Source organism: Ascidiella aspersa, chromosome 5, assembly GCF_963924565.1.
Source record: "Ascidiella aspersa chromosome 5, kaAscAspe10.2, whole genome shotgun sequence".
NCBI lineage: Eukaryota > Metazoa > Chordata > Ascidiacea > Phlebobranchia > Ascidiidae > Ascidiella > Ascidiella aspersa.
The window spans coordinates 19,588,971-19,616,695 of NC_139451.1; the positions used below are offsets into that span (position 1 = coordinate 19,588,971).

The 27,725-nt window shown below is 39.2% G+C and overlaps 1 protein-coding gene across 1 annotated transcript; it reads left to right on the forward strand.

Moving 5' to 3' along the window:
* The first annotated feature begins 10,065 nt into the window (after window positions 1–10,065).
* LOC146145261 (uncharacterized) lies at window positions 10,066–27,631 on the forward strand. Its single transcript, XM_083389613.1, has 28 exons — window positions 10,066–10,092; window positions 10,385–10,486; window positions 11,543–11,604; window positions 12,140–12,353; window positions 13,984–14,077; window positions 14,438–14,487; window positions 14,598–14,666; window positions 15,030–15,142; window positions 15,306–15,375; window positions 15,899–16,075; window positions 16,306–16,314; window positions 16,535–16,711; window positions 17,011–17,082; window positions 17,292–17,421; window positions 18,049–18,308; window positions 18,869–19,099; window positions 19,932–20,033; window positions 20,467–20,609; window positions 21,076–21,231; window positions 21,525–22,276; window positions 22,644–22,796; window positions 23,118–23,384; window positions 23,769–23,999; window positions 24,425–24,564; window positions 24,851–25,131; window positions 25,619–25,776; window positions 26,266–26,358; window positions 26,733–27,631. The coding sequence occupies exons 1-28, from the start codon at window positions 10,066–10,068 to the stop codon at window positions 27,047–27,049; spliced, it is 4,650 nt and encodes a 1,549-aa protein (XP_083245739.1). The 3' UTR covers window positions 27,050–27,631.
* The last annotated feature ends 94 nt before the right edge of the window (window positions 27,632–27,725 follow it).

The window sequence follows — 27,725 nt, forward strand, 5'->3', positions numbered from 1 at the left end:
TATTTTGTTCTGTAAATCATAAAAATCGATTGTAAGATAACTTTTAGTTTACAGGTAGAGAGGTTTTAAGTAAAATAGGCTGTATACTTAAATCAAAATCTGCTGTTTATATTGTGTAATTGGGAGACTGCTAAATCGCCTCTCAACATGTAGTGTCTAACGCAGAAGATTTTTTTAGAGTGCTGTCACAAAGTCTTACACCTGTTGCTCTGGACTAGCCCGAAAAACACCTGCTGTTCTAAACCAGCCTAAACTTGTGCGCAAATTTCCATAAATTCTTGTTTTTCTGACAGATACTATTTAGCCTTGCATTATTCTAATTTTTCACAAATATGGGCGCTGGTCTAGAATCCTACCACAACGAAACATTATTTGGGTTAGGGTGCGGGTTAGCGTTTGGGTTAGGGTGGGTCAAGTATTATTATTAAATTAAGAATATAATAATACTTGACCTACCCTCACCCAAACACTAACCGACACCCTAACTCAAATTTTGTGCGTTGATTTTATAACTGTGGTAGGATTCTAGACCAGCGCCCAAATATGTTTCATAACGTGTAGTCATTTTTGCACTTAACCAGTTATATATATTAGAACAAACCCGTAAAATTTACCCGTGTGCTGTCTGTTGTGTCGCAAGGTTAAATTTATTTTAAGGTAGTTTTTTTATAACTTGTTTCGAAATGAAAGATTAGGAAACATAAAAATTACTACGTTACGATTTTTTGGAGAAATACATTTCCCTTAACAATCTTCCTACTTACATAACAAAACACAAAACTCAGACCAGTGCCTGAGGCTTCTGAATGTGTTAAATCAAATATATTTCATAGAAACTTTACATCTAGACACAAACTCTTCCAGTTTTAGCTTATTTTTGATAAATGCATGACGAAACACGTTCCCTTTAAAGATGTATCATAAATGCACGATGAAACACGTTTAAAGGTGTGTTTCAGCGAGGGTGGATACGGCTGCTGCTACTGGCTAACATCATTTATCATTAGGACATGTTAAGTAAGGGCACATAAACGAAAACCAAACAGATCCTTAGGTTTATGCAAAGAGACTCTTTGGGTTTATGTATTCTGTTGCAAGAAATTTATAATAAAAACACTTTCCAATATCTTGTTGTAAGTGCATGTCGACATATTTTATGTAGAGGTTTTAAAAAATGTATAAAATGCCTGCGTGGAGATCGGGGAAACCGCGTAGGCTACGCGTCGGGTTACATAGGAGGGCATTTCCTGATACCATGAGCATAAAAGGTAATCAAAACTTTGATGTCTTCTTTCTTGAACATTAAAGTTCTGTTTTATTTAACACTTTTTATTAAACAGATTTGGTTCGTTTAAAAAGCTATAGCCTAGTTGAAGTGCAATAATAAAAACAACTATTTTAATTATATACGTGCAAGGGTCTTATTTGTTAACCGATTGCAAAAAGAAAAATTGTAGTGGTGGAGCTTTTAGACCAAAGGTCGGCAACCTTTACCAAGTCGTGGGCTAAACCAAAAGTTCTCGGCGGGCCGTATTTAACAATTTTGTTATAAAAATTGGTGGCTTTTAAGCACTTTAATATAAAATAACTCTTAATCAGGGACGGATATAAATGTTTGATTCAGTAGAAATGAGTCTACTTAATATACTACAACAGGAAGAAACGCGCGTAACGCGAAAAATGCTTTTGTTTGGTTTAAATTAGCAGACTTACGCATTTGGCACGCACAAAATAAAATATGAACATATTTCTTATACTATTTTTGGTAATGTTTATCACAAAAGAATACAACAGCGAATAATTTTGTAGAAAATTGCAATTTAGAGAATTTTATGCTACGAAAAATTTCCTACTTATAGCTGTCATGCGCACGTCACCTTTGGCCTAAGATGACTCCCTCAAAACGCAAATATAATCCAAAGTCAAACTAGATACGCGCGGGGCGCTAAACAAAACAAATACGATATTTGTGCATTTTCGTATAGTTAGAACTGTTGAAAACGTGGGCTTGACCGATGATTTTCACTGGAGGGCCGTGGGTTATGCCGACCTCTGTTTCAGAGGGATATAGGCCTATATTCTTGGAGAGCATATCGTATTTTGTGTAGTCGGTTGTGAGACAGGCATTGTCTTGGGCACGGCTGACGACGTATACTAGACTAATTTAATGGATTTTAAGGGCGTATCTGATAGGTTTAGGAAATATAAAATGGTTTGGACCAGGCGCGATCCTCGGGTTTTGTTTGGGGCGGTCATATTCTTTTATCGCGAAGACGTCACTAAGTTACGTCATAACGTTACGTTACAAAGCTATGTTGAAACGTGACGTCCTTCATCCCACATTGTTTCTTTATTTTGGTAAAAGTTTTATGCTGGAGAGGTGCATTGAGGCAGATGTGCCGCCTTTGGGCTAAAATTATTTTATCAAAGTGAGCTAAGACAAAGCCGATACTACAAACTTAATTAAGATTTGAAAAAACCTCTAGGAATAAATAAAAACCTTTCTTGTTACAACATCCGCTAAAGCAACGTTCTATACTGTACATGCTAAGTAATAATGGTTTTTGTGGATTCGTTTGAATTTGGTAAAGCAGAATGCGTTTTATATTTCTATGTTTGGTTTCGCACTGGCAATCAGCAGGCCTGCGGAGTTGGTTAAAAACAACCCGAGTCCGACTCGGGCCGAATATGAGGTTTCATCGCGTCCCGAGTCCGAATCAGCCTTTGTATTTCACCAATAATTAAATTAAGGTGGATATTCAATCCACTCTGATAGGGTCATGGAAAATATGCCACGAGCATATGCTATTCCACCTTAACAATTTACAGTTTACGCTGCCTTATCAGTTTCGAAATTTGGTACTGCGCATGCGCACATGTCGGACTTGGATAGTTTTACTTGGTCTTACTCGAGTCCCGAGTCCGACTCAGCAGCCCTGCTGTGATCTGACATCTAATTTACGTGTCTTTTCTGAAATATACTTCGATGCTTTTCAGCTGATACCTAGAAGTGTTAACTATCAGTTTCGTTTTTGTTAGTTTCTCAGTCGCACAAAAACATACGTGCTTACTTTTAATGTAGAACAGTGGTTCTCACACTTTTTAGCATACGGACCGGTAAAATTTTAAAACAATTTTTGCAGACCGGTGGCCTTCAAAAATTAAAATGAACCCAAAATGTAATTATGACAAAAGTATGCAACTTAAAAGCAAATAACGAAAACTTCAATATAATGAGAAATTTCCTGCTGTCTTTTTGATATCATACGTGTTATACGTGGTTCTGTTGAAGTTTTTCTCGTACAAGTTTAAGACTTAAACAAGTTTAGCCTACTTTAAACAGTTGGGCACACAACACTTGTAGCATTGTGACGTACAATAAAGTCCAAAGTAGACGATTAACTGTATGTTACATCACAATGCTGCAATTTACGGAACTGGCTATGTTCTAAATTTGATGGACAAGACGCCTTCAACATCTTGCTTTTTGCAATTGAGATATAAATTTGTAATATATTTGGCGGACCGGCAGGAGAGTTGACGCGGACCGGCGGTTGAGAACCACTGATGGGATTCTTTTTCAATTATTCGTTTTAGGTGACTGTTTCTCTTAGCATATTTGAAAAATAATTGAAGGTCTTTATACCATCCATGCAGTGTCGGATCGCAGTTACCTTGGTGGCTTTGCAAAGACTGAGATTAAGGGCATGCATACAAAAGGAGCGATATTTTTAACTATAGAACAGACGCCAACTAGCTCACTGGACATTGTCCGATAAGATATCGTGGTTCTAGCCCAAGCTTTTGTACATTACAAACTATAGCCTCTCCTATTGCATTTCCACTAAGTTTAATTTCGTTGTGATTAACATTCCGATGGACACATTTTATCGTTGATTGCGATATCACGCATCAAATCTAAAATGGCAACTGGGTCTTCTTTATTAATTGTTGTAGCAGCACTTGTTTCAACATAGCGGATGACAATAACAAGCTGTTCTTTTTTGGCACCATCCTTTGTTTCGTCCGCCATAGCCTAATTGCTCCCGCCTTTTCGGGAAAAAGCATGATGTAGTCAGGTTCACTATGTAATTTCGTTGGTTTTTTGTGGAGATTTGCAAACCTATACATTTTTGGAAAGCTTAGGACATCAGGAATCTGAAAATCGATGTTCCCATTTGCACAAATGTTCCGAGGGCGGCCATTTTGGAAATTCAAGATGGCCACCACCGAAAACCTATTTTTCGCAATATCTCGGCACACGGGCAACCTAGAGTGTTGATTTCAAGACCTATAACTACATTCTTGGGGACAAGGAATCATTTGGGACCATATAAAAGGGTGTACGGGTACACAAATTCCCCCTATGATGATTTTAGGTAAAAATTAAAGCAACAACAAATCGGTTGAATATAATGGTACAGTTAAAAGTCTGTTTTGCATCAGCAATCTAATGTCTTCACCATCTACTCTTACTTCTTTTCAAGTAGATCATCTAACATGATATGCACATGGAGATTGGTTGTAACAGTTTGCTAAAAACTGTAGCCATATGCTAAAAGCAATATTCCACATTATCCGAAAACCTGTCCCCAGTCTGTCGACTTGACTACAACTCTATTCATGAACATCATCAGACTGCAGGCTGTGGTGATTTAGGTGAACAACTAATGAACTAGAAGACAACAAATTTCAATTGAAATTACATTTATTGAACTTACAACACTCCATATGATAAACATAATTATGAGCACCACACCGACCATTACTCAAATGTCATCATCACTATCGTCAGAGCAACCACCTGGCTGACAGTCCTCATCATTGTCACACTGAGAGCTGCACAAACATAAGTCAGTGCAGGTCAGGTTGTTAGAACGGCAGGAGCACCTTTGCATCATGTTTGGGCTTGTATTTCACCTGCTTTTCGGATTTGAAGCCATGCATAAGGGTTTGGTTCACAGTGAGCACTGCTCTGTTGACGACAGTTGTTCTTTTTTCTGTCTCCAATGCCTCTGCCGACCCTATCATAATCCATCTGATCATGGCATACAACTCTGCTGGAACATCACCCTCATCGCTGGTCACTTGTATGGAACTAGATGTTTTTTCCTTGGGATCAAATTTGTCAATGCATCTCCGCAGCACCTTTGCTGATTGGTAGATGATGCTCAAGTCATCCATATCATTTTCTGTTATAACAGATTGAACCATATCAGACTCGCATGCATCTGGTGAATATAGAATAGAGGATTTCCTTCTGTCCTTTTGTCGAACAGAAGTTACATGGGGCAATTCCAAAAGGATTCTATCTTTAAGCCATCGTCGACTGTATGCTGGGAAATGATTGGCTAACGCATCTGGTCCACCGAGCATGTTCATGTATGTTGTTTCTATATCTTGCATGGATAGGTATGCTTTATTTTGGGTTTGGCTGTCGATGAGGCTTATCAATTCAATCAAACAGGATGTTTGTAATGGATAGCCTTTTTCTGCGTAGTCCTTGCTACCTTTGACTCGCAGAACATGGAATACCTTTTTGGTCCAACATCGCTTGTGATACTGGACATCTATCGCGTGTGCATCAGATGGCGAGATGGATGTGTTTAATCTAGTCTGCAAGATGGGATCTTCTGAAAGTTCCACAGCTTCACGTAGTGCTTTCCCACAGTTCTCTGTTCTTAAAGTGTATAATTGTTGTTCATTATTTTCCTGGCAAAAAAAGCAATGTTCCTTATTGAACGGAGCTGTTGCAGAGCGTGTGAATGGACTTGTGGAGGTGGACGTTGATGCCTCATCCATATCTATGCTTTTTCTCTTCTGTCCACGTTTTTTCTCCGAGTAGCTTCCAACTGACATATTGTACTCATGGCGTTCTTTGGCACGTTCTATCTTTACTTTGCATGTTGTATTTGAATAGCGAAGACGATGCCAAACTGCCTTGTTAGCTTTTAAGCTGTCACTTGTTTCATCCTTTAACCGCCTGTCTATTTGAACATACTCTCCATCATGGAAGTTTGCCCTATCACGAACTGCTTCTAGCAAGCAATCAAATGAGTCCAGTTTGGACTGTTTCACAAGCGTTCCATTTTTAGTTGAAAATGTTTGACAGATCACGCACTGCTGCCAGTTGGTGGATCCAGGTGGATTGTATGAATGCCGTGCAGGAATTTCACTCATCTTGACTTAAAACCTGCAAATATAAAAAGGGAGATGAGTAGCTTTCAATCTACATCTCATCTGATGAATTTGTACCATTATTATGACCAGGGTAAGTATCAATAACACTAAATGAAATATCCTTATATTAGTTATTTATCTTGTAATACATATTGTTAACTTTCAGCCGTTGATTTGTCTCACAACCTGAAATTATGGAAACTTACACTGGCTCCTTATGTACAATAATGATCTAAAACAAGTAGATCATTTATTCCATGATGGTCCATCTGGTATTAAATCTCAGCTGGAAGTTAAAACAGAATTTCATATGTCTCCACACCTGAAAATAGATCTTAAATGGACAGTGTGATTTTGTTTTTATTTGCTGGTGCGTCATTCAGTGTAAATAGTATTTGTTAACAATCTCCTTAAGATCTGTACTTATATAACCAATCCTGAGAGAGTCATCTTAGAGACTCGCCAGGTGTCTTTGCATCATTTTGGGTGATCTAAGGTGACTCTGTATCCCCAATATCGTAGATATGAATGATAAAATAACACAGTATTAAAATCATTGTTTTTGGAATATTGTGAGAAACAGTTTTTCAGTGACGGTGATAGTGTTTGGATGGTATGAAGTTTTTAAAAATCATCACAAGAGACATCTGGGTGCTTGTACATTATTTTAAATGATCTCAAATGATTCCTTGACCCCAAAAATGTAGGTAAAAGTCTTGAAATCAACACTCTAGGTTGCCCGTGTGCCGAGATATTGCGAAAAATAGGTTTTTGTTGGCGGCCATCTTGAATATCCGAAATGGCCGCCTTCGGAACATTTGTGCAAATGGGAACATCGATTTTCGGATTCCTGATGTCCTAAGCTTTCCAAAATGTATAGGTTTGCAAATCTCCACAAAAATCCAACGAAACCATAAAATTGAACATAGTGAACCTGACTAATGTGTAGACAATAGACATGGTAGTGTCTTTCAGCAATATTCTTCATACCGGGTCACACTAGGACTGGCCAACTGTAGAGGCTAATCTTATTACTTTTTCGTGCTTCAAAAAGGTCTGTTTTTCGCGTTACGCGGAATGATTTGTTTAACAACCTGAATAATGTTATTTTGTACGAGTTCGTTTGTTCGGACAACCGATGTTATTTTTACCTGAATTATGACTTCACGCAATGACATACTTTTGTGACGTCATATCTGGAAAAAATTCATGGCCCTCTCATGGCATCAGGGTAACTTCAAACAATTGAGTGCCCTTCAGTTGAGTCGGTTTAGATTTCAGATTCCGCCATTTTTCAATAGAGGATCGGCCTATTTAGTCAGCCAACTTCAAGCATATATGTATTTTTACAAAAAAAAGTCATAGATATTTAGAAACAACTTACAAGCCATCACAAGGCTACCCCTTAATGCAATTGCAACTACTGTTGAGTAAATCAAACCGAGATTTTACGTTCGTTTGAAAAATGTATTGAATTGTGGAAAGCATAAAAATGTTTGATACGGGTAAATTGCAACGCGACTTTATGTAAGAAACCGGCCAGGTGTCGCAGAATGATTGCAATACAATATTCCAGAGGAGTAGTAATTGGCAAATAATTTAAAATAAATTGGCTATAATATGAATTTAATATTCATTTAAAAAATAGTTAGGTTAGAGGAGTGGTTCTTAACCTTTTATGCTCCGTGGCCCCCTTTGAAAAGCTCTCAACCCTCGTGGCCCCTTGCTTTAAAAATACTAGCATTGTATTTAATGTGTTTTCACTTGTTTTACTATACTCCATGTTAAGAACCAATGGAGCCATTAAACGAAGTCTAACAAATAAAAGCATTTACTTCTTATTAATTTAATAAATCATGAAGTCATTTCACTTTAAATTAATTTATTTTAAGTCATTTCAAAGCTTTTTCTTCTACTCCGCCAACTTTTTTTCTTCAGCTCTGTTTTGTATTAAGACAAGCGAACATACGTCAAGACGATTTCTGAATTTCGTTTTGCCAGATTAGAAAGCTTCGCAAAAATAAGTAATTAGACGCATATTACGACAACAAATATGATACGTTAATTAGACAGTCAAATAATATGCTGCAACATATACAAGCTACCACTTCCAGTAATGTGTTACTATATAACTTGACAATTACGCTGTGGCGTATCACCTCGTTGAATATTAGCCTCACCCGATATAAACGACAGATGGGATTCGATTAAAATTTGGATTCGAAATAAAAACAACACAAATTTAAGTTAACTGGAAAATTTGGAAAATAATGACAATTGGGTAGTTGGGTTTCACAACAATACGACCTAGCTAGAGAGTTATGCCTGTGGGCCCCCAAACACCGCTCCGTGGCCCCCAGGGGGGCAAAGGGCCACGGTTGAGAAACCCTGGGTTAGAGTATAATGCATTGTACGGTAGGGTAAATGAATTGTTTTTACGAACACGGACGGGTAAATATCATATACGGAAAAAAGGGGCGTTACTTCCATGTTTTTTGTCTGTTTTTCTGAGTATAATTTTGGTTGTGTTGGCTGCAGTGATGAAAGTAAGCTGATCTGGAATTGCGTTTGGGTAAAATATTTTTTAGGCCCTACGCTGTATCGGTAAAAAAGGTTCAGATTGATCTTTGCACTACATCAAACGATAACCTTTTGCAAAACAAATAAAATTATTAATTTTGCAAAATAGTAGGCCTACAGCTTACCAATTTTACTTTTTTTAAGACTGCTATTTTAGGGATAAATTGTACCAAGTAATACAAACGATTTATTCGATATGAAAATTTATTGCTGTTAGGCTACGTTGGAGATGTAAAATGTGTTATACAACACATAAAGGAAACCGATCGAGTGTTTCAACGTAAAAGTATAATAACTCCGCAGTTTAATTGCGAGGTTTGCCAGCTATCGCCGTTTTGTGGAAGGCAATTAGCGTTTACTGGCATGTTGTCCAGTTCACGTAAGACTGGGCAACGATAGTAAGTGCGACAGTGCGTGCCCAAATTCGACAAACTGCTTGTGCGACTTTTCCATCCTATATGCCGGACAACGCACGGTCGGCCGTTTGTATCGTCTTCCAACGCCCGGGGCCACGTTACCAGCTCATTTTTGGTTCGACGTCTCGCGATCAAGAGAAGTAGAAGCGCCGCCGTTTTCCCCGGGAGCATATCACTGCTGGCTGAGACTTGCCAAACGACTGTCGTACGTCAGAATGTGGTCGCGCAAGTCGGGCTGATTAACAAGGCTGGCGAACTTCTCAGGTCCAGTTAATGTTGGACAGGTGTAGCGACAACAGCGTTAAAGAGCGGATGGCCGGTAAATGTCATTTGGGCTGACCAGTAGACTCGGTGAAAAACCGTATAGCGTTACTACATGTTGCAGCTTTAGGATGAATCAATAGAAGAATATAGCCAAACATAGATTTAGAGAAAGGGTATGAATAGGCAGTGCCAGTATTAAACACAGACAGTTTTGTTAGAATAAGACGCCATTCAACGAATTTTAGTGCAGGGTTAAGTTATTCCATAGTATTTAATGTCAAACAAGTCAGATTTTTTTAGAGTTAGTCCTATTATCCGAGAAAACTATTTAGGTTCATTGTAATTGTTTTTTGTCACTTCGTGTATTTTAAATCAAAATAGTTAACTTCTGAATTACAAACCACACTAAACTATAAAATATTTACCCACTTAGAATCAACTTAGGCGCATTGTGTATTTGCCTGGAATACTAAAAATACAAAGCAAAGCGTATAACTGACGCTGTTTAATTGATCATCTATTAGACCAAGACGCGAAAGAAAGTCGACGCAAAATCGACAATTCTTTCAGAAAAGCGTCTTGCACTGTTTTAGTGTTTTTTTTGTTTTTTCTTAACCAAAAAGAAATGAGTCATTCCGGCAGAGACCAGGATGTGAGTGACTTATAGTTGTTTTCAGATAAATGAGAATGTTATTAAACTTAAGTGTAAAGAATTAAAAAAATAACTTTTGGCGACATTAAATTATTTTAACGTTTTAACTACCTTGTAGACCTTTTTCGCAATAAGATAATTTTGTCTGCTTTTAATTGAGTAGTCGACCAAAGCATTGTGGTATTATAGTTTAATTTGTCACGAATAAGAAACGGGACTTTTCTCATGAAAATACACACAAGGGCGATCACAAATAACGGGGGTTATAAACTTTGTTTTTCCGCATTTACAGCTTCCTGGCGCTTACAAGCGATCTGTTGGAAAGAACGAGAGCAGAAGTTTGCCAAGAAGTGCATTCCCACCAAAGCCATCCAGATATACATCTTCGTCCTTTGTAAGTAGCCTTTCCACTCAAACCCAATCGCAATATTGAACGAGTATAGCTATAACGAATTGCCATGGTTTTAGCTGGTCCAAAACTATAGGGAGTTAATAAGGCTAATCTAATATCCATTAAAGTTACTTTAACCTTGGTAACACAGCTGGTTATGTCTGAAATATATTATAAACAAACACAGCCTTCGTAAAAATCATCTTAGACGATAAAATTGACTTAAAATGCTTCTAGTTTAAAGAATCTTAAAATTGTTTAGAAAAAGTGTATAAAAGCGGGAATGAGATTAATACTGTTAAAACAACTTGTGTTTTTACCTAAAGGCAGGTTATGCGGTATTGGTCTTTCACAGAACCTGTGCCCAACGTCGACATTACAAAAAACTAAAGAATAAATAGGGATGTATGAATACGACGCATTGCGTGGGAAAGTTTACCAAACACTTGGGTATCCCTTAAACGATTTTCAAACTGATGTAAACATCCATCCGTCAAATTTTGTTATGATAAGATTGTGACAAAAAGAGACTCGAGACACTTGTTTTCGTGAAACGACGCCAAATGGAAGCGCCCTTCTAACGATAGTGTTCACGAAATTTTCTCTCATAGCGTTCAAGTTCATCGTTGTCGGACGCCCGATGCCGTTCGACCGGTTTTGACGTCACAATAGCATTTCTTACGCCCTCGGCTAATCAGAGAGGGATCACGCGCGTCGCGGGTGCGTCTCCATCCAAAAAAAAAAACGCTAGGAGAAAAACGGCTTACGCAACCTCTCTAGCCTTGCTGTTACGTAAACGCGTCGGCCAATAAATATTGATAGGACAAACTTGCGCATCAAAATAGAAAATGTAAGCCCAATTACCAAATTACTGATTTCTCTAAATGCGTATCCAACATAGCATGCTAGAGAAAACCGCTTTCTATTAGAAGTTGTTGGGTTTAAAAATCACTATAGTTCTCAAATATTCTTTAGGTATGACGCAACCACCCATTACTTGCAGTTTTTCATTTATTTCATATACATGTGCAAAAACTAAATGGTACCTTATTGTTGCAGGCCAACTCTGACGATTTTGGTCCAGGGCATTTTAACTTTGACGACAGCGACACTTCAGGAAGGTAAGACATCGCGGTTAAATATATGAACAAATTTCCTCATGACAAAGTGATTGCCTTTGCACTCTAATTGTACGCAAAGAATTAAATCACGAGGCTTACCAATACATCAAATTAAAATCATAACGAACTCAAGGTGTTATTAGTAATTACTATAGAAATGTTTAAACTGCAATTGGAACAATTTAAATATGCTGAGGAAAACTATGGTTTGTTTCATTTGTCGCGCACATAAAAACAACCGTCTTCACCAAGGAGAAATGTAAGACATCCAAAGTTACAAATCGATACCAGAGTTGGATTGATTACATTAATTTAGTTCAATTGCAATTACAATTCATCTCTTAAACTTAAATGTTTCAATTACATTAAAACTGTAATTAATTGCATCAATTACAATAAATTACAATGGATCAAAGTTTTATATTGCTGCTGAAATATGGAAACGATGATCGATACTACTATGTATCGATAATTTTACTTTGTTTACTTTTTAAAAGTTGTTTGTGACATAACAGTGCTGTTTGTTGCATCACAGTCGATCTCGCAATGTCAGTACGTTGCCGAGCAGCGCTTATCCACGACACACGACTTCCGGGTCTTCATTCGCCAGCTCACAGCCACCAGCTCCGATTCCGGAGGGCAAGAGGAGAACGATATCGATGGGAGCCAACCATCACGCTCCCGGAAGACAGAGGAGTCGCGATCGCAGGAGGACACTGGACGCCAGGAATCAGCCACCGCCTTATACAGTAAGTGAAATGGGCATTTTTGTTTAAATAAAAAGGAGGAAAACTTATTGACTTAAATAAACAAGGGACGGAAAATATTAGAATGAAATATTTTGTTGTAGTGATTGTTTGGTTTCGTTTTGCTAATTTGGTAACCATAATAAACTAAATGTAAAGTTAAAAGAAAATGCAAAGTGTGACAACTTTGCAAAAGAATCACCAAACCGATTTTTTTAATGTTAATTTTGACTAATTTATACAAAAAAAACTTAGATGCGATTATAAGGGAAAAAATAGTCAAAGCAATGTCTCGTGTAAGTAACGGTGATTTAGGTACATGGGCGTCAAGTATATGTTTAATGTTATAATAAGTTTCATCTGATAAACACGTTTATTGACTCTTCGTCGTAAACAAGATACAAATATCCGCCGTACACGAGGCAAAATAAAACTTCAAGAGAAACCGACGGCAGTTAATTGCCGACGAAACAGCGCATAATCACCGATTAGTTCACATCAAGGCGTGACGTGATATTTCGGCCCCGCGACACGTCATAAAGACACTCCTGCCCCCGTCTTTTCCGATCCTGACACAGCAGCGAGAAACACGACGGTTTATAACGGCCACGTTGGAGCAGTGAATCGATTTTGACGTTGATCTATGCTGGGAACGCCCCGGGTACCAGTTCATGGCCCGCCTTTAATTACCCTACGCGAAAAGCGGAACACGTTTGCCGTAAATCAAATTGAAAAGGCTCGTAAATGCATGGCGTACCTTTTGCGAATCTGAATCGTTTATTAATCGTTTATAAAGGCGTCAAGCAAACAAACCTTTTTGCTACATTAAGTAGACTTTGCAATGAATATTATGCTAATAAAACCGTCCAGCTAAGAAAACAATAAAGAGCTAAATACGCCTACAAAAAACTTAAACAGTTACAAAAAAATGAAAGCTACAACTATTAAATAAAAATGAAGGTCTTCCAAGTAAACCGCTTTTATAGGACAACGCACAGTGCAAACTAAATAAGCAAGGTTTGAAAAAGCTTATCACATTTTGCAAACGCCAAAACGCAAAACAAAAGAAAGCCGGTTGCTACCTAATAGAAAATTAAACAAGAGCTTCACTCAATTTATATTACAGGTCTAGAACCGACAGTAAAATATGCGAATACCATTAAATCACAATAGCAGTTGCGCCTTAGTAAATCCAGATTCTCAATAAATGAGCACGCCCAAAAGTTTACCACGCATTAATGAGACTAAATCACTTTTTGCTGCCCGCAGGACATATTTTAGAAACGCTAAACTTTAATCCAGTAATCTGATTTTCTTCTCCTGACACCCTCCCATATTGCGTGGCATATCTTTGGGTTGCTGTTGGTTTGTCGCAAATTTTCCCAGTTGAAAAAACACCATGAAAAACATTTTATTTCGTATAAAAACGGAATAATAAAAACCAAAAACTTTCACTTCCATTTTGTACCTAAATTAGAGTTGTATTTATCAAATGACACTCTGGTTATCATATGTGCCATTTTGTACGACGGCAGTTTGTTAAGGTTGCATTGTATATTTCACATAAGGGCATTATAATTTTTTGAAATCTTTTAAATCTAAAAAAAAATCCAAAAATATTATTTGCTTTCAGATCAGCGATTCAACAAGACGAACGCTTTCCAGCGAGGATCAACACAGAATGGGCTCCGACGGTTCGAGCGTGTACAGTTCCGCCGACAGTTTCGGTAAGATAAAAACGGCGATATGCCCCTTTACTAGTATAGGAGCTATGTTTTGGGTGGTGTCAATTTGGCAAACTTTATTGTCTTTGAGTATTCAACCCCGATCAGAGCAACATGCAAATTAACTACTGCTCTTTGTAACTAGAACTAGCGATAAAGAAAAACTCGCCCTTAAAAATCCTAGGCTAGCATAGGTTGTTTTCTATATTGCAACCTAGCGCACTCCTTACTACCGATTATGCATGGTGAGGTTGACATCCCTTTATCGGAGTTGTGTGTTTAACACAATATTGTAATCTCCTTAAAGTGGGTTCAAAATAGTTATTAACTTTCCGTTGTTTTAAATCATTTTTCGGTTAATAGATTCTCAAGATGACCACGACGGAAGATACCCACCGAGACCACCAAAGCCGGTAAAAAAATGGATATGTACTTCAATTTTCTTGAACATTTTTTAAGCTGGTATACTAATGCCCTTGGATTGCCTAAACCCTAATCTAATGAGATCAATTTATCTCTGCAGGAAAAGTACATGAAGCGGGATGCGTCTTCTTCGAACTTTACGGGGCAGTATTACCCTGATCCAATGGAGGTAAAACGACCTGTTATTTTTTATCTTGAATCTGCGTGTGCAGGATGATAACGTGTCTAAAATCATTTTCACTTGTTTTTATAATTATGTTTAGGAATAGCGTGGAGTGTGTCCGTTAATTACTCAGCAATTGGAATGTGTTATAGACAAACACATTAAGGGGGTAGTCATTGTAAAAATAGTAACTCTGAAGCGGTAATTTGAATAGCATTGCAAAAGCACAAGAGAGAGCCACTTACAGATTTGTTATGACTACTAGTGTAGGCCTACTATATTGTACCAAAACTGTACCAGCAGAGAATAACTTGCACAGCAGCTAGTTTAAAATGCAAAGGGTAACACGAAACTTTCAATGTTATTTAGAGCGCCGATATGAGCAGACTACACTCGGGGTACTCTGAAGACACGAACACAACCTTGACTGGCGGCGATAATCGCCCAACTGATATCGATGAGCTGGCAGAGTACTTCAACAAGTAAGCTCTTTTAATCGTTTGTGGCTAATTAACTACAGCAAAACTGGTTAAAATAGCTGTATCGAAAAGAAAAATGGCCAACCCAGCATTGCCATTTAAAGCTTAGAACTAAACAAGAAGTAACAATAACCTTGTGCTGACACATTCTTTATCGATTGTGCAGAAAACTTGACGACGTACAAAGACAAGCGGATCATGCTCTAAGTGAGCTGCAAGATGGTAGACGCGATAGGGTAAGAACAACCAGTCGATTTATAGATAGCAATTGTTAGATGTGTATGTATGTATGTGTCCATGATTGCATGCTCTTTGATTTGTATAGCTGTTTTCGTTAATTTAAATGACAGTTATATCCAACAGTTTTTGTTTAGCGTTTGAATGTAATTGGATGGTTTCCTCGTTCACATATATTTTAGAATTATGCTAATATTAGACTATTCTTTGACTATTCTTCTGCTATAACTTTAGAAACTGACACCTTTTATATACAACTTGTAATAAACACAGTTTCTAGTGTGATGTACGTTTTTTAAGGTCATATAGAATAATTTAAGACTTACTGAAAGAGGAACTATTGCTTCGAAAACAAAACCACTATTTTACCGGTCAATGTTTGGCGGACAGAATTACGTTCTCCCAACGTGTATATAAGCGCAAAACGAGAATAACAATATACCAACGTGTATATAAGTGCAAAACGAGATACCAATATCCCTTTAACTAACCTTAGTAAAATCTTTTATCGCTGTTTTACAGTCGGTCACCGACGACTCGTCAATGTACAGCTACAACAGGGGTCCTCCGGGAGGGGGATCTTACAACAGGAGAGGAAGAGAGCCTTCTTCCAGGGCAGTTCGTCCCAGCAACCGTGCCGCTGGAATCTCGTCGGATGCATCCACCATCACTCCGACGAACAGCAGATCATTTAGACCGGTCAGTTTTCGCCCGAGCTGAGTTTGGCCATAACTTATGAATGTGCATGTGGGTTGTTTTAATGATAAGAGCCTTTAAGGATGTTGTGAGGTTTCGCTATGTCTTTTAAGCTTAACAAATAATTTTTGAGAAAAAAACGGTCATTAAATGAAAAGTGTGTCATTTCCCTGAAATAATGCAATTTTAAGTAACTCTATCTTAACATCTCCATAGCATTACCCTATGAAAAGGTATGCGTGGTACTTTAATGTGGGTTTTGTCACTTTTGAAAGTGACGAATTTAAAGATTTTCGACTTGTCAATACATATTTTGTCGGTAAAAAATACCCTGTTGTTTTCTCTGGAAGAAACTTTAAGTCTGTAAGACATTGGCGACCCGCTAAGCTTAACTTAATCCAAATGCCACACTCTGGAAAACAGCATTGCAGCGCTTTAGAGTCACAACTTCTATGTTTTTAGACTGAGTCGTCCAACCAAACGGAGAGCAGCATCTCGGCAGTGCGCGACGAACTGGACAGCCTTAAGTTCCAGCTGTCGAAAGGATTGGAGAACTTGGAAAGCCAGGGCGCGTCGTCGCACAATATGGAAGAGATGGCCGATTACTTCAGCAAGAGACTCGAAGAATGCCAGAAGCAGGTATGAACAATTAACTATAGCGTTGATGATAACTGCACAAGGCTCTATGTTGTATTTTCCCAGTTTTGTTACATTCCTTAATGAGATTTTCTTTTTGTCAAGATCTGTATTGTCAAAAACTGTATTCAATTTTTTTTTTTTTTTTTATATCTGTCTCTGTTTGCACAACTTTTCCAGATTGTTCAACAGAATAGAGGTCATTAAAGGTGCCAAGATTTTAGTTCAAATAAATAGACTGCAAAGTTATAGGTACATTATTCGTGTTTTGAATCGTTTAAAGAATCGTTTCTGTTGTTTAGGTTTATAGCGCCGTCAATCACGTTCAAGGCCAGGTTGGAGAAATGCGTCAGCAACAAGCACCTTCCGGAAGGGTAAGACAATTTGAATTTAAATAAACATTCTCCTGAAACAACCTAAAATACTTGAAAATTTGGTTTGCACAAATTGACCACTACTTGTTCTATGAAAGGTGTTTCGTCTTAACACGTCGAAGTAGTATTTTTGGTCACAAGGTCCACTCATCGAGCGTTTATTTTTACCCTCTGCCGTCACTTAAATATCGGCGTGTCGCACGTTTCAGGGGCGTCGTGGAGGGGAGTGGGACGCCAGCCAGGAGGAATACTACGACAGCAGCGACAGCGGTATCGGTCCGCGAAACTTGACCATCCGGCCGATGACCAGGGCGCACGCCGAAGCAGTTAACAACGCTTGTGAGTTTGTAATTTCTCCCTTGGTATTTGTGCCCGTCTTAAAAGTACTCTCGGCCCCGGCGATTTTAGTGCAGTTAGCATTTTACGCAGTTATGTGCAGTGGATTAACTTTAAGTACGGTTCAGCGCACAACAACGTTCGTTGGCCAAAGTAGCAGTCATTTTATAACATAGTCATTAAATTTATTTAAATGTTGTTCAGAGAGATATTCAGTATGTCACAATGAGTTAACGCAGTGGTTCCTAACCGGGATGCCGCGGCGCCCTGGTGTGCCATTTCTACAGCTCAAGGGTGCCGATAGATATTTGAGAATATTTAAAAACCTGATTTTTGCTCAATTGGTACAACTATTTGTTTACGATTAGAGACCATTATATCAGATGACATTTTCCAACATGTTTAAAGTTGATTGTGTTTTGCCAGTTCCATTTATAGTGACATTTCAGTAAAATACTCAACAAAAATTCCAGTCGGGGTGCCGAAATTCTATTTGTTATTTTTTAGGGGTGCCGTAAGGTACAAAAGGTTACGAATCACTGAGTTAACGCATCATTTTCGCAATTCGACCTATTTGTGTTAATAATTCCTAACGCGCAAACCATTTTAACGACCTTCAATCTTATCCAGCCATCGTCACACCATCGGCGCCTCCAGCTCCCAGAAGACGCCACGACCAGCGCTCGGATCGCCACGACTACAATCCTCCGATGGCAATGCATCCCAACGAGGATCAGGAATCGTTCGCCAGGATGGACGGCATGATGCCGCAGGAAAAGATGGAGATGGCCGCTCCGCCTCCGGTGTACCGGGACGCGGTGCCGAGGAACAAGATGATGGCAGACGATCTCGGATCAGACGACGAAGAGTTTTGGGACGACTTTGAAGAGGTGAGAGTTATTTTGCGTCATTTAAATAGGGACTAGCGATTTGAATGCTTCTCGGGTATACGAGGAGTTTTGGGACGAATTTGATGAAGTGGGAGTTACATTGTGTCATTTATATAGTGGTTAGCGATTTGAATGCTCCTCGGCTACCAAAATTTCGAAAAATTGTTTACGGAGTATAACCTTTTTAGGTTTTGGTATCCAGACGGATCCAGTAAGTTCAAAAGAGGTGATAAACCTGATGCTAATTGTTAGGATTTGTAAACTAAAGTGGGCGATTTCTTAAGGAAACTTTAACATACGTCCATGAACTTGCCATATACAGATCACAATGCAGTTTAATTTGCTGCATTAAAAAACTTATTGTTAACAAAAAGCTCAATCAAAACGTATATTCAAATACAAATGTTGGAAAACGGTCAACAAAAAACAAATAGCCACTGCGAGTATACAGTCGAAATTTGACAAGAAACAACGTATTACCTCTGTTAAAAACTTTCCTTCGACGTTTATCATATAGTCGAAGTTTTGCACGAGTTTTAACATCTTCGTGCTTTACGCAGTTTATCGACGACGACACCCCAGCTCCGGAAACCTCGATTCCTGTCCCCAAGATCACGCACAAGACCAACAACTATATGTACCAGGTGGTCTACGTGGTGTACATTATGTCGTTTCTCGCCTACGTCTACGTGCGAATCCAGTTTACGCTGGACGCGCCCGGATTGAATCGGATCTATTGTATTGTTGTCGCCATCTTGGAAATCATCACCGCCCCATCGCTCATTCTCCAGGTAAAAATCTTTTATGAACCGTTTTTCTATTTTCTTCGTAATTATGATTTCAAAAAAAAATATTTGATTTTTTATATTTTTGCCGATCGCAACAGTTAATATTTATAGACCAAGTCGCCTTTAATTTTAGTATAGTATATAATTTGTATATAGAGGCTGAAGCGTAAGTTAATCGGAGTTGTTTAGCAGAGATTAAACATAATTATCACCCACTTTGTATAAAGCATTTACTCGTTATTTGTGCAATGCTGTTGTACAAGCCACGTTACGCCGCCCTTGTAACGCGTTAAATTTTCTTCAACATTGCATAACAAACTGGAAGTAGACGTGCCGAAATTATAGCGGCTGACATTTCGGCCAACTAATTGCGCTTCCATATAAGCGCCCCAGGCTACAAAACACGTATATGGGTTTTAGCTGTGACTCAGCTCTGTTTGGTTTATATCTTCGGATTACGAGATTTCCAAGTAAATGCTCCACTGGTGAACTTTAACCTGGCTTGTTTTTTATATTTTGACGGCGTGTTAGCATTTATGAAAGGCCACATACTTGGGAGGATACCGAGCTATTAATTTGTAAAGCGATTCATGCAACTAAAAAAATGCAAACCTGTTAAAAGTTAATAAGAAATATAGTGAACTGTGAATAATTGCAAGCCTACAATTCCGATAAAAGGATTTTTTTCATAACAAATCTAAATTGTTAATTGAGCTTCTTACATAAACAGTTTCAACCTTAAAAATTCAACGTGTTATATTTAGAAGATGTGAGTGTTATTTAGTCTATAAATTTCCCGATATAGGACGTACAAATTGAAACATTTTGTTAACAGGGTTTGTGTCTGTGGCGTTGGATTTCACGTGACCCTCCCCCACAAGATGCATTCGAAAACCCCAAGTTCCATACCGCCCGTATCATGGTTCCAACTTACAAGGTAATTGATCAAGCAATTGTACCCTGTTTTGAGAAAAAATACAGTTAAAATAACACCAGGAAACAAGTTTAAATCATGAGAAAATTTATTGTGTATGAAGGGGTCCTATACATAAAAAACTCCTATACATACAATAAAATGTAGAGGAAACTTTTTGTTTTTAACTTAGATCAATCTATAGGCTACAAAACAAAAGGGTAACGAGTAGAAATACTTTCTAGAATTTATACAGACATTTAATAAGTTTTGAATTCATGAAAAGAAAAATTGGCGAATCCAAATTCACTAACCGTTTTAAGTATCTAACAGTTTTTACAATCCATCCTAAGCTTTACGAATTGTTCTAAAACAGTTTTTACAATCTATCCTTACTAATTGTTCGTTTGAATACTTAAGTTTAATCGAACGGCCGCTTTTCGTTGTCGCTACGCAGGAACCGCTTGAAGTGGTAGCCGGAACAGTGCACGAGATTATTCACATGGATCTTCCTCCGTCTTTCCACGTTCACGTCTATGTGCTGGATGACGGAAGAAGAGAAATGCTTGAAAACTGGGTCCTCTCGAAACGAACAAAGAGGTGAGATTTGTTTGGTGATAGCACGTCATTTTAGAATACCATGTGTGTGCTTTTAATGCATGAAAATGTTTTATTTTACGAAAAAAAAAGTCTTCCGTGATGAAAATAGTTTCAAAGTGGTATTGTTTTACTATATTTTATGTTTGTGAAATTTTTACACGTTGTTTTCAAATTTATATGTCTATAAGTCCAATGTTAGTCTTAAAACATATAAAAGTAAATTTACAGAAATATATAAAGTAGCTCCCGTAGTAATCGATGGACAAGGTTTCGATAACTACGGTTTTTTCCATGTTTTAAATACAATAGATCAAAAAGTTTACTTGGGAAACAGATTTGGTTCAAGAATTTAATTTATTTGAGGCAAATGTCGAACTTTTCATTTCTCCAAACTGAGTCAACTTGACAAATATGTGTGCTGCGTAATAAAATTACAGCAATGACAACTCTTCTGTTTTTTATCCAGATGCGTGTACCTGCATTACGTGGCCCGACCCAAACTGCCTGGTGTGCCTCACCACGCTAAGGCCGGAAACATCAACCATACCCTACATTACATCTTCGACGACGCCTACCCCGAGCAAGAGTGCGTAATCATCTTCGATGCCGACTTTATGCCTAGGTAAATCACAATCAAACATCTCCACTAGACGGTATTCTATCTTTTTGACTGTCATTGTGGGGTGAGACTATTGGGTAATTTTGTTTAATATGCTGTGCACGGGGATAGCGTTGGGTTAGAACGGCGATACTTAAAATACAGCAAGGTATATCCTATCTCATAATATATGAAGACGCTTTTTAGAGACAAAGTATGGCAATTTTGTTGACCATATGTGACATCAATCTCCAATCATTTTCTAACGTTTTACTATCCATAAAAAAAAAGCATAAACTTCATTTTCGCCTTCACAGGAGAAACTACCTGCTGCGTGTGTTGCCCGTGTTCTCGGAGAAGCGTACCCGGCCGCTGGCCCTCGTGCAAACGCCGCAGTTCTTCTACAACGTGAACCCGGAAGAAGATGTGTGGGACCACTTGAACGTCTCCTTCTTCCATCGTATCGAGCCGAGTCTGGATCGCTGGAGCGCCGTCAACTGTTGCGGAACCAACTTCGTGGTGCGCGCCGACGCCCTAAAGGACGTGGGCTACTTCCCGGTGGGCTGTCTCACCGAGGACACCCTACTATCCCTCAGGCTCTGTACCATGGGCTGGGGTGTGGCTTACCATCACGAAGTACTCGCCATTGGCCAATCGCCCCACGAGATCACCGAGATTTTCAAGCAGCGTTCTCGTTGGTGCAAAGGCAACTTGCAGATCTTCCTCGACGAATTCCCGCTCATGCAGTCCGGTCTGTCGCTGTCGCAGCGCATCTTCTACAGTTCGTGCGGCTTCAACTACTTCTGCGCTTCCATCTCGATTCCCTTCTTCCAATTGGTGCCGGCCTGGGCTATCTTCTTCGGTCTCTGGCCCGTGTCGGAAATTGGACTCGAGTTCGCGTTCGCCTTCTTCATCTACTACCTGTTGGGCAACGTTCTGTTGCTCTTCCCACCTCCCGGCTTCGGCATTCGTGACATGTGGAACGGTGAGCTGGCCTCCACCAACCTCTGGTTCACCTACTTCAATGGTGTGCGCCGTATCGTGGGAACGAAGCTGCTAAAAGGAAAAGGTAAGACAGCAAATTCCTATTACTACTGATTTGCAAATATGCCGAAGGAATAAACTATGTACCCGTGTACGCTTTTCATATCCACAGTATGTCAGTTTGGTTAACGGCTGTAATAGAACGTGTTCTCAATGAGTTAGTATTGTAAATCTGTCTTAGGCTTATACTTTTTATATAATTAGTATAAGTCGCTTATTTTCTGGGCAAAAATGACTGGTCAAGTTAATAAGAATTGGTTTAGGAGGGCGTTTTTTTCAATTACTGAAACTCCGTATATAATGTACAGTGCACATCATACATTGTTGATTTATCGTTAATTTGTGTCGGTTAAATTCGGTTAGAAACACAAATAAAATTAAAATTATTTCAGGCGAGCTGACATTCAAAACGACCAAGAAGAAGACAGACGAGGACGAAGAAGGTTCCAACGTTGGTTTTCAGAAAGAGGACGTGCGTGCCTGTTACATGCATTTCATTATGTTCTTCATCATGTTGGTCACCATTGTTTACGCCATCGTCCAAGGTGAGTAGCTGACATTATTTAATTCTGTTACCATCGTTAAGGACAAGCATCCGAAATTGCTTAATTTTGCTGTTTTTGTTCGTCCGATAAGACATTTTTTACCTTTATTGCGAAACGAATGGCACCTAGTAGTATATTGCGTGGAACAGCTTGTTTAATTTCTGTACTAAATCTGCTTTCAAATGAACAGTATTAAATTAGGTTAGTTTATTAGACGTGGTCACTACTTCTTGTCAGCACATCGAAGTGATTTCTAAATCTTGTATCCTTGAACTCTTAGTACCCTGAGACGCCTTGTTTTACCACTGATTTTTTTCACAGCCGCCATTGCCAAGGACGTGAAGTTCTACTTTTACTACATGTACATGATCGGTATGTCCTGGGCCCTGATCAACATGACCCCGTACCTGATCGTGGTAATCTACTGCTGGTACCGGGTTCGAATCCCGGGCCTGATCGTCGCTTGCTTCAGAAACGTACAGCTGCTGCTGCGTCTGGTTTGCGCTGCCCTGATCATGGTACAGGCTTTCACCACAAGAAACTTGACGGAAAACTTTATCTGCCCCCACGAATATACAGGAGTATTAGGTGAGGCCTATAACTACTAGGATACGTAGGATCAAATATGTAGAACAATAAATAAAACGCAAGAGACAAGCACAGCAGAAACTTAATGTATGCGCACTTATACACCAAAAAGGTCGAGTATATCGACATCATCTTATTTAGGACGTTTCGATACGAACTTGTATCATTTTCAGTTAATGTCACATCTTAATCAGGAAGCTGTCGATCTACTCGACGTTTTTGGCTTTGCAATTCATTATCAAGCTACATTACAGATCCGTACATATTGTTATCAAACTTATACACCAATTCTGAAAAGTCGAACTCAAATACTCATTGATTGGTACGTTTATAGGCTAAAAATAGTATTTTAGCAAGATCTCTTTAACACTTTACTCCCTACAGGCTCAAGTCCTTTGGCTATGGTGAAGACAATGGACGCGGTTTCCAAGCTTCAAGTAAGCAGGAACTCTTTCTGGCTGCTGGGGCTTAAGGACGATTTCTACACGATGCAGCAAATCAAGAGGACCGCTTGCGAGAAGGACGAAGTGCCAATCATCGTATTTTTCATGCATCCCTCGCAAGGACTTGCCCTCGACTCAGAAGCTGGTCATTACATGCCCGAGCACAGAATTGGTGAGTGCAGTAGCTTACTTGTAACTTAAGTTACAGGACCGGTAAAAATCGCGACATATACTATAATATAACGAACTGGAGTTACTGCTGTGCATGCTACCTTAGTTAGAATGTAGGTCAGATTTTTTAGTACTGTGGCCCAAACCGGTTAAACCGTTTTTTTAACTTACATCTTAATAGAGAAAAAAAAGAAACCTAATGTGAGGTATAAACTTTGCGTTTATCGGCATATTGTGTATTTATACTGTATGCTCTGTAAGTAAATTTGCCATCGACAACGATTAAAATATACCAAAATATCCAGTTTCCCAAATAATTAAAATATTAAAACAAAGTTTCTGTCAATTTTAAATCGAAAAGTTATCAGACCTACATTTTATGGATATATAAACACAAAAATTTACAAGTTTTGTGACATTTGACAGATACTTGGGAGGAATACGACAAAAAGATGTTGAACTACGCCGAGCATCTGTCGGACGTTCCTTCGTTAATTGTCATGGAACCGTCCTTGCTCATGCACACGTTTAACTCAAAAACGGACTACCACAACACTGATTATCAGGTAACGGCTTATAGCCTGAATTCTGAAATTGAATAGTAACATGCTTTGTAAATTTGCTGCCAACACAAGTACAAAAAATGTGTAAGCATATCACGTTAACAATGTTTAAATTGTATAATGGTACAGCATGTGGTACAAATCTAACAGCACTAGGAAGTTATACAACTGATTAACAGTTCCCAAGCAAAATCATCTTAGAATATTAAAATCGCCAGAGTATGTTTTAGTATTTGTAATACATTCCCATAACGCAACTTTTTCAACAATATATGAATGTCTTCCGCAGGTTGCCTTCTCGCAGCGCGTCGCCGACGTGGTGAACATGTTTCCAAAGTCGTGGGTTTACGTGGACGCTGGCAACGCCATGTACCTACAGTGGCAGGTCAACCTGGACCACGTGATAGGCGTCATGAAGAGCATGCCGCCCGACATCCGCGGCTTCTCGATCAACGTCGGTTCGTTCGTGAACAGCACTTTCAATAAGAACCTGGCCGAGGAGATTCACTGTCAGACCGGGCTGCATTACATCATTGACACGTCGCGTAACGGCGGCAAGTTTTCGGAGAGGTGAGACCAGTGTTTGAGTAGCCGTTAAATTCTGTCGAGGCTACTTTCTTTAAAACGTGTATCGTTGTTCTTACACAAGGTTCTTTAACCATCCCAACCCTTAAAAGTGAGCTACCACTTTTTAATCGTTTTTTCACACAACGTTTTTATTTTAATGAAATCTATTTCGAGAATCCGATCTTGCGAACTATTTACGTTTTTTAGTTTATTTTATCATTAAACAGACAGGGTCGAGATAGAAATATATTGATAGGTTTTTGTATAGAAAATAAAATGTATATATTCATAGGTTTTTGTATGGGCTTTAAATAAAAACCCTCAAACCCATTCTTATTCAGTGGGTCTCGGTATTGTAGGAAACAGAGAAAGGCTTAATACGGTGGCAGGAGCAAACAGTTAATCGCGAATCATCTAACTCTAACGCCTTTTTCTAACCAATAATGCAAGTCAATGCGCTGAAACTGACAGCTCTCCTTGGTTGCTGCAGGTCCCTTGAACAGATCAACCTGTGCACCTACGACCCACCCTTTGTCATCAACGGCAGTCACCCGGCTTGGGAGGTCGGAGCGAACACCAAGACCCTGACAGCGCAGAGCATCTTAACGGGAGCCGGCGCCGTGAAACCAGTTGAAACTCCAACCGAAGGTATGCTTTTATTTGCTCACTCTTTTGTTTTACAGTCCAGTTTTTGCTAGAAAAAAAAAAAACGAAAATCTGATTTCGAAAGTTCTAACTTGTAAGACAGAAAATATTGAAATCGATTTTTGTAATAATAGCGGTTATGTTTGGGAATTTATAGCCCTATATTATACATATAACCCATTAGACATTATGCTGCTTGTAACGTTTTAAAGTAGCATGTCAGCTATTAACAAATCTGTTCCCGCCTCAAATTTCAGGCCGTACAAGAGTTTTAAAATATAACAGCTAGTATACTTCGCGCGTTTACAGGCTTGTTAAAAACCAAAAAACATTTTTTTATCCAATAGATCAAACCTCGGTACGTTAATGCCCACGTAAAGTTAAGCAAAAAGCAAACTTTTCTTTTTCGTCGTTGAAAACTAACACGAATTTTACGCGCAGCATCAAATGCCAGCGAAAGAGCGACTGAATAAATTTGCATTTTATTTCCAGCTGTCCCAGCGGCCAGGCGAAAGCGATGGGTTCTGCAAAGCGGCAACACAGGAAACGAGCCAGTGTTGGGAGAAGGTCCAGCAGCCGGCGCAGGTAAGCCACTAGAAACTCTGACTAAAATTCAAGTTCTGACTAAATTGGTTAAACTGCTAGCCAAAGGTTGTCGGACTTAAATGTCCCAACTACCTTTTTTGGTACGTATCTCTCTATACTTTCCAAATCGCAACTGGTTGTAGAGAAACGTTGATTTGATACTTCAATGAAGCCGTATTCGTACATTAGGTGTAACCTACAGTCATTTAATGAGATTTAAAAAGTGCAAACTTGTCACACGAAAAGTAGTGTACAAAGGGCCACCCCACAACCGCGCGATTACACGTCGTAGTTTGTGGGAGAGTAATCAATCCCAAGCTTACAACTTTTGGGTTGATTAGCAACGAAACTAATACTAACGCTTTTCCCCACAGTAAACACGGGCACCGGCGACAGTTTCTACTCGTACGGCGGCGCGGCCGGCACGGGCGTCAACACCGGCACCAACTACGACTACACTGCCGACGGCACCGCCACGTCAAGTGCGCTCTGCGTCACCACCGAGACGGACGGCCTGGACGCATACGCGTGGGTCAAGACGCCGGGCGAGTCGGACGGGCGCATGTTCACGTCCGGTACCTACCATCCATGCCTGATGAACCACTTCTCCGAGTGCAGCGAGACTTGCCCACAGTACGTGCCCAAGATATCCGGCGAGTTTCAGCGTTCCGACACCTGTTCGTGCAGTTAGGCTTAGCAGATGCAGTTTGGCCTAGCCACCACCGTGCGGCGACATACAGCAGCGCTCCGCGCCGCTGGAGCGCGCTGTCGAAACCGGCGGCCTGAACCGCCGAAATGCACAGAAGCGAGATGCAAAAATGCAGCTTCGTTTATTTGGACTTTATAATAATACGGTACGACGGCAAAATTTCTTTCCGAAAAAGGGCTTTCTGTATACTTGTTGTTATTGGTGTTGTCAAGTGTAAATAAGATCTATATTCGCGCGTATGCGTTGCCTTTGTTTTGCATCTGTATTTATTCCCGCTTTCCTGTCGCTTTCGTACTATGTTTATCACGCCTACATAGAGCGAAAAATTAATTCTTACAGCCTTTACCCAGAGCTGAACTAGTACACTCTTAAGCAGAAGCCCTTACATGGAGAAAAATAAAAAATATTGTTCTGTAAATACAAAAAAATGCTTGATATCCCGATTTTCTGAAGTTGCAATAAATTGTGAGTGTTTGTTGATCTTTGCTTTGTTCAGTGTTCACCCTTATGTGCCTTTTCGCGAAACGCTAAAAACGCGACTTCGAATAAACTTTGGTGCACTTATTTTGTTGCGGTTTGAATTGATTTTAACTGTTTGCCCAGGACACCATTCTTTGCGGTGAAATTCACTCGGTTATAATAGTTGGAATAAACAAAT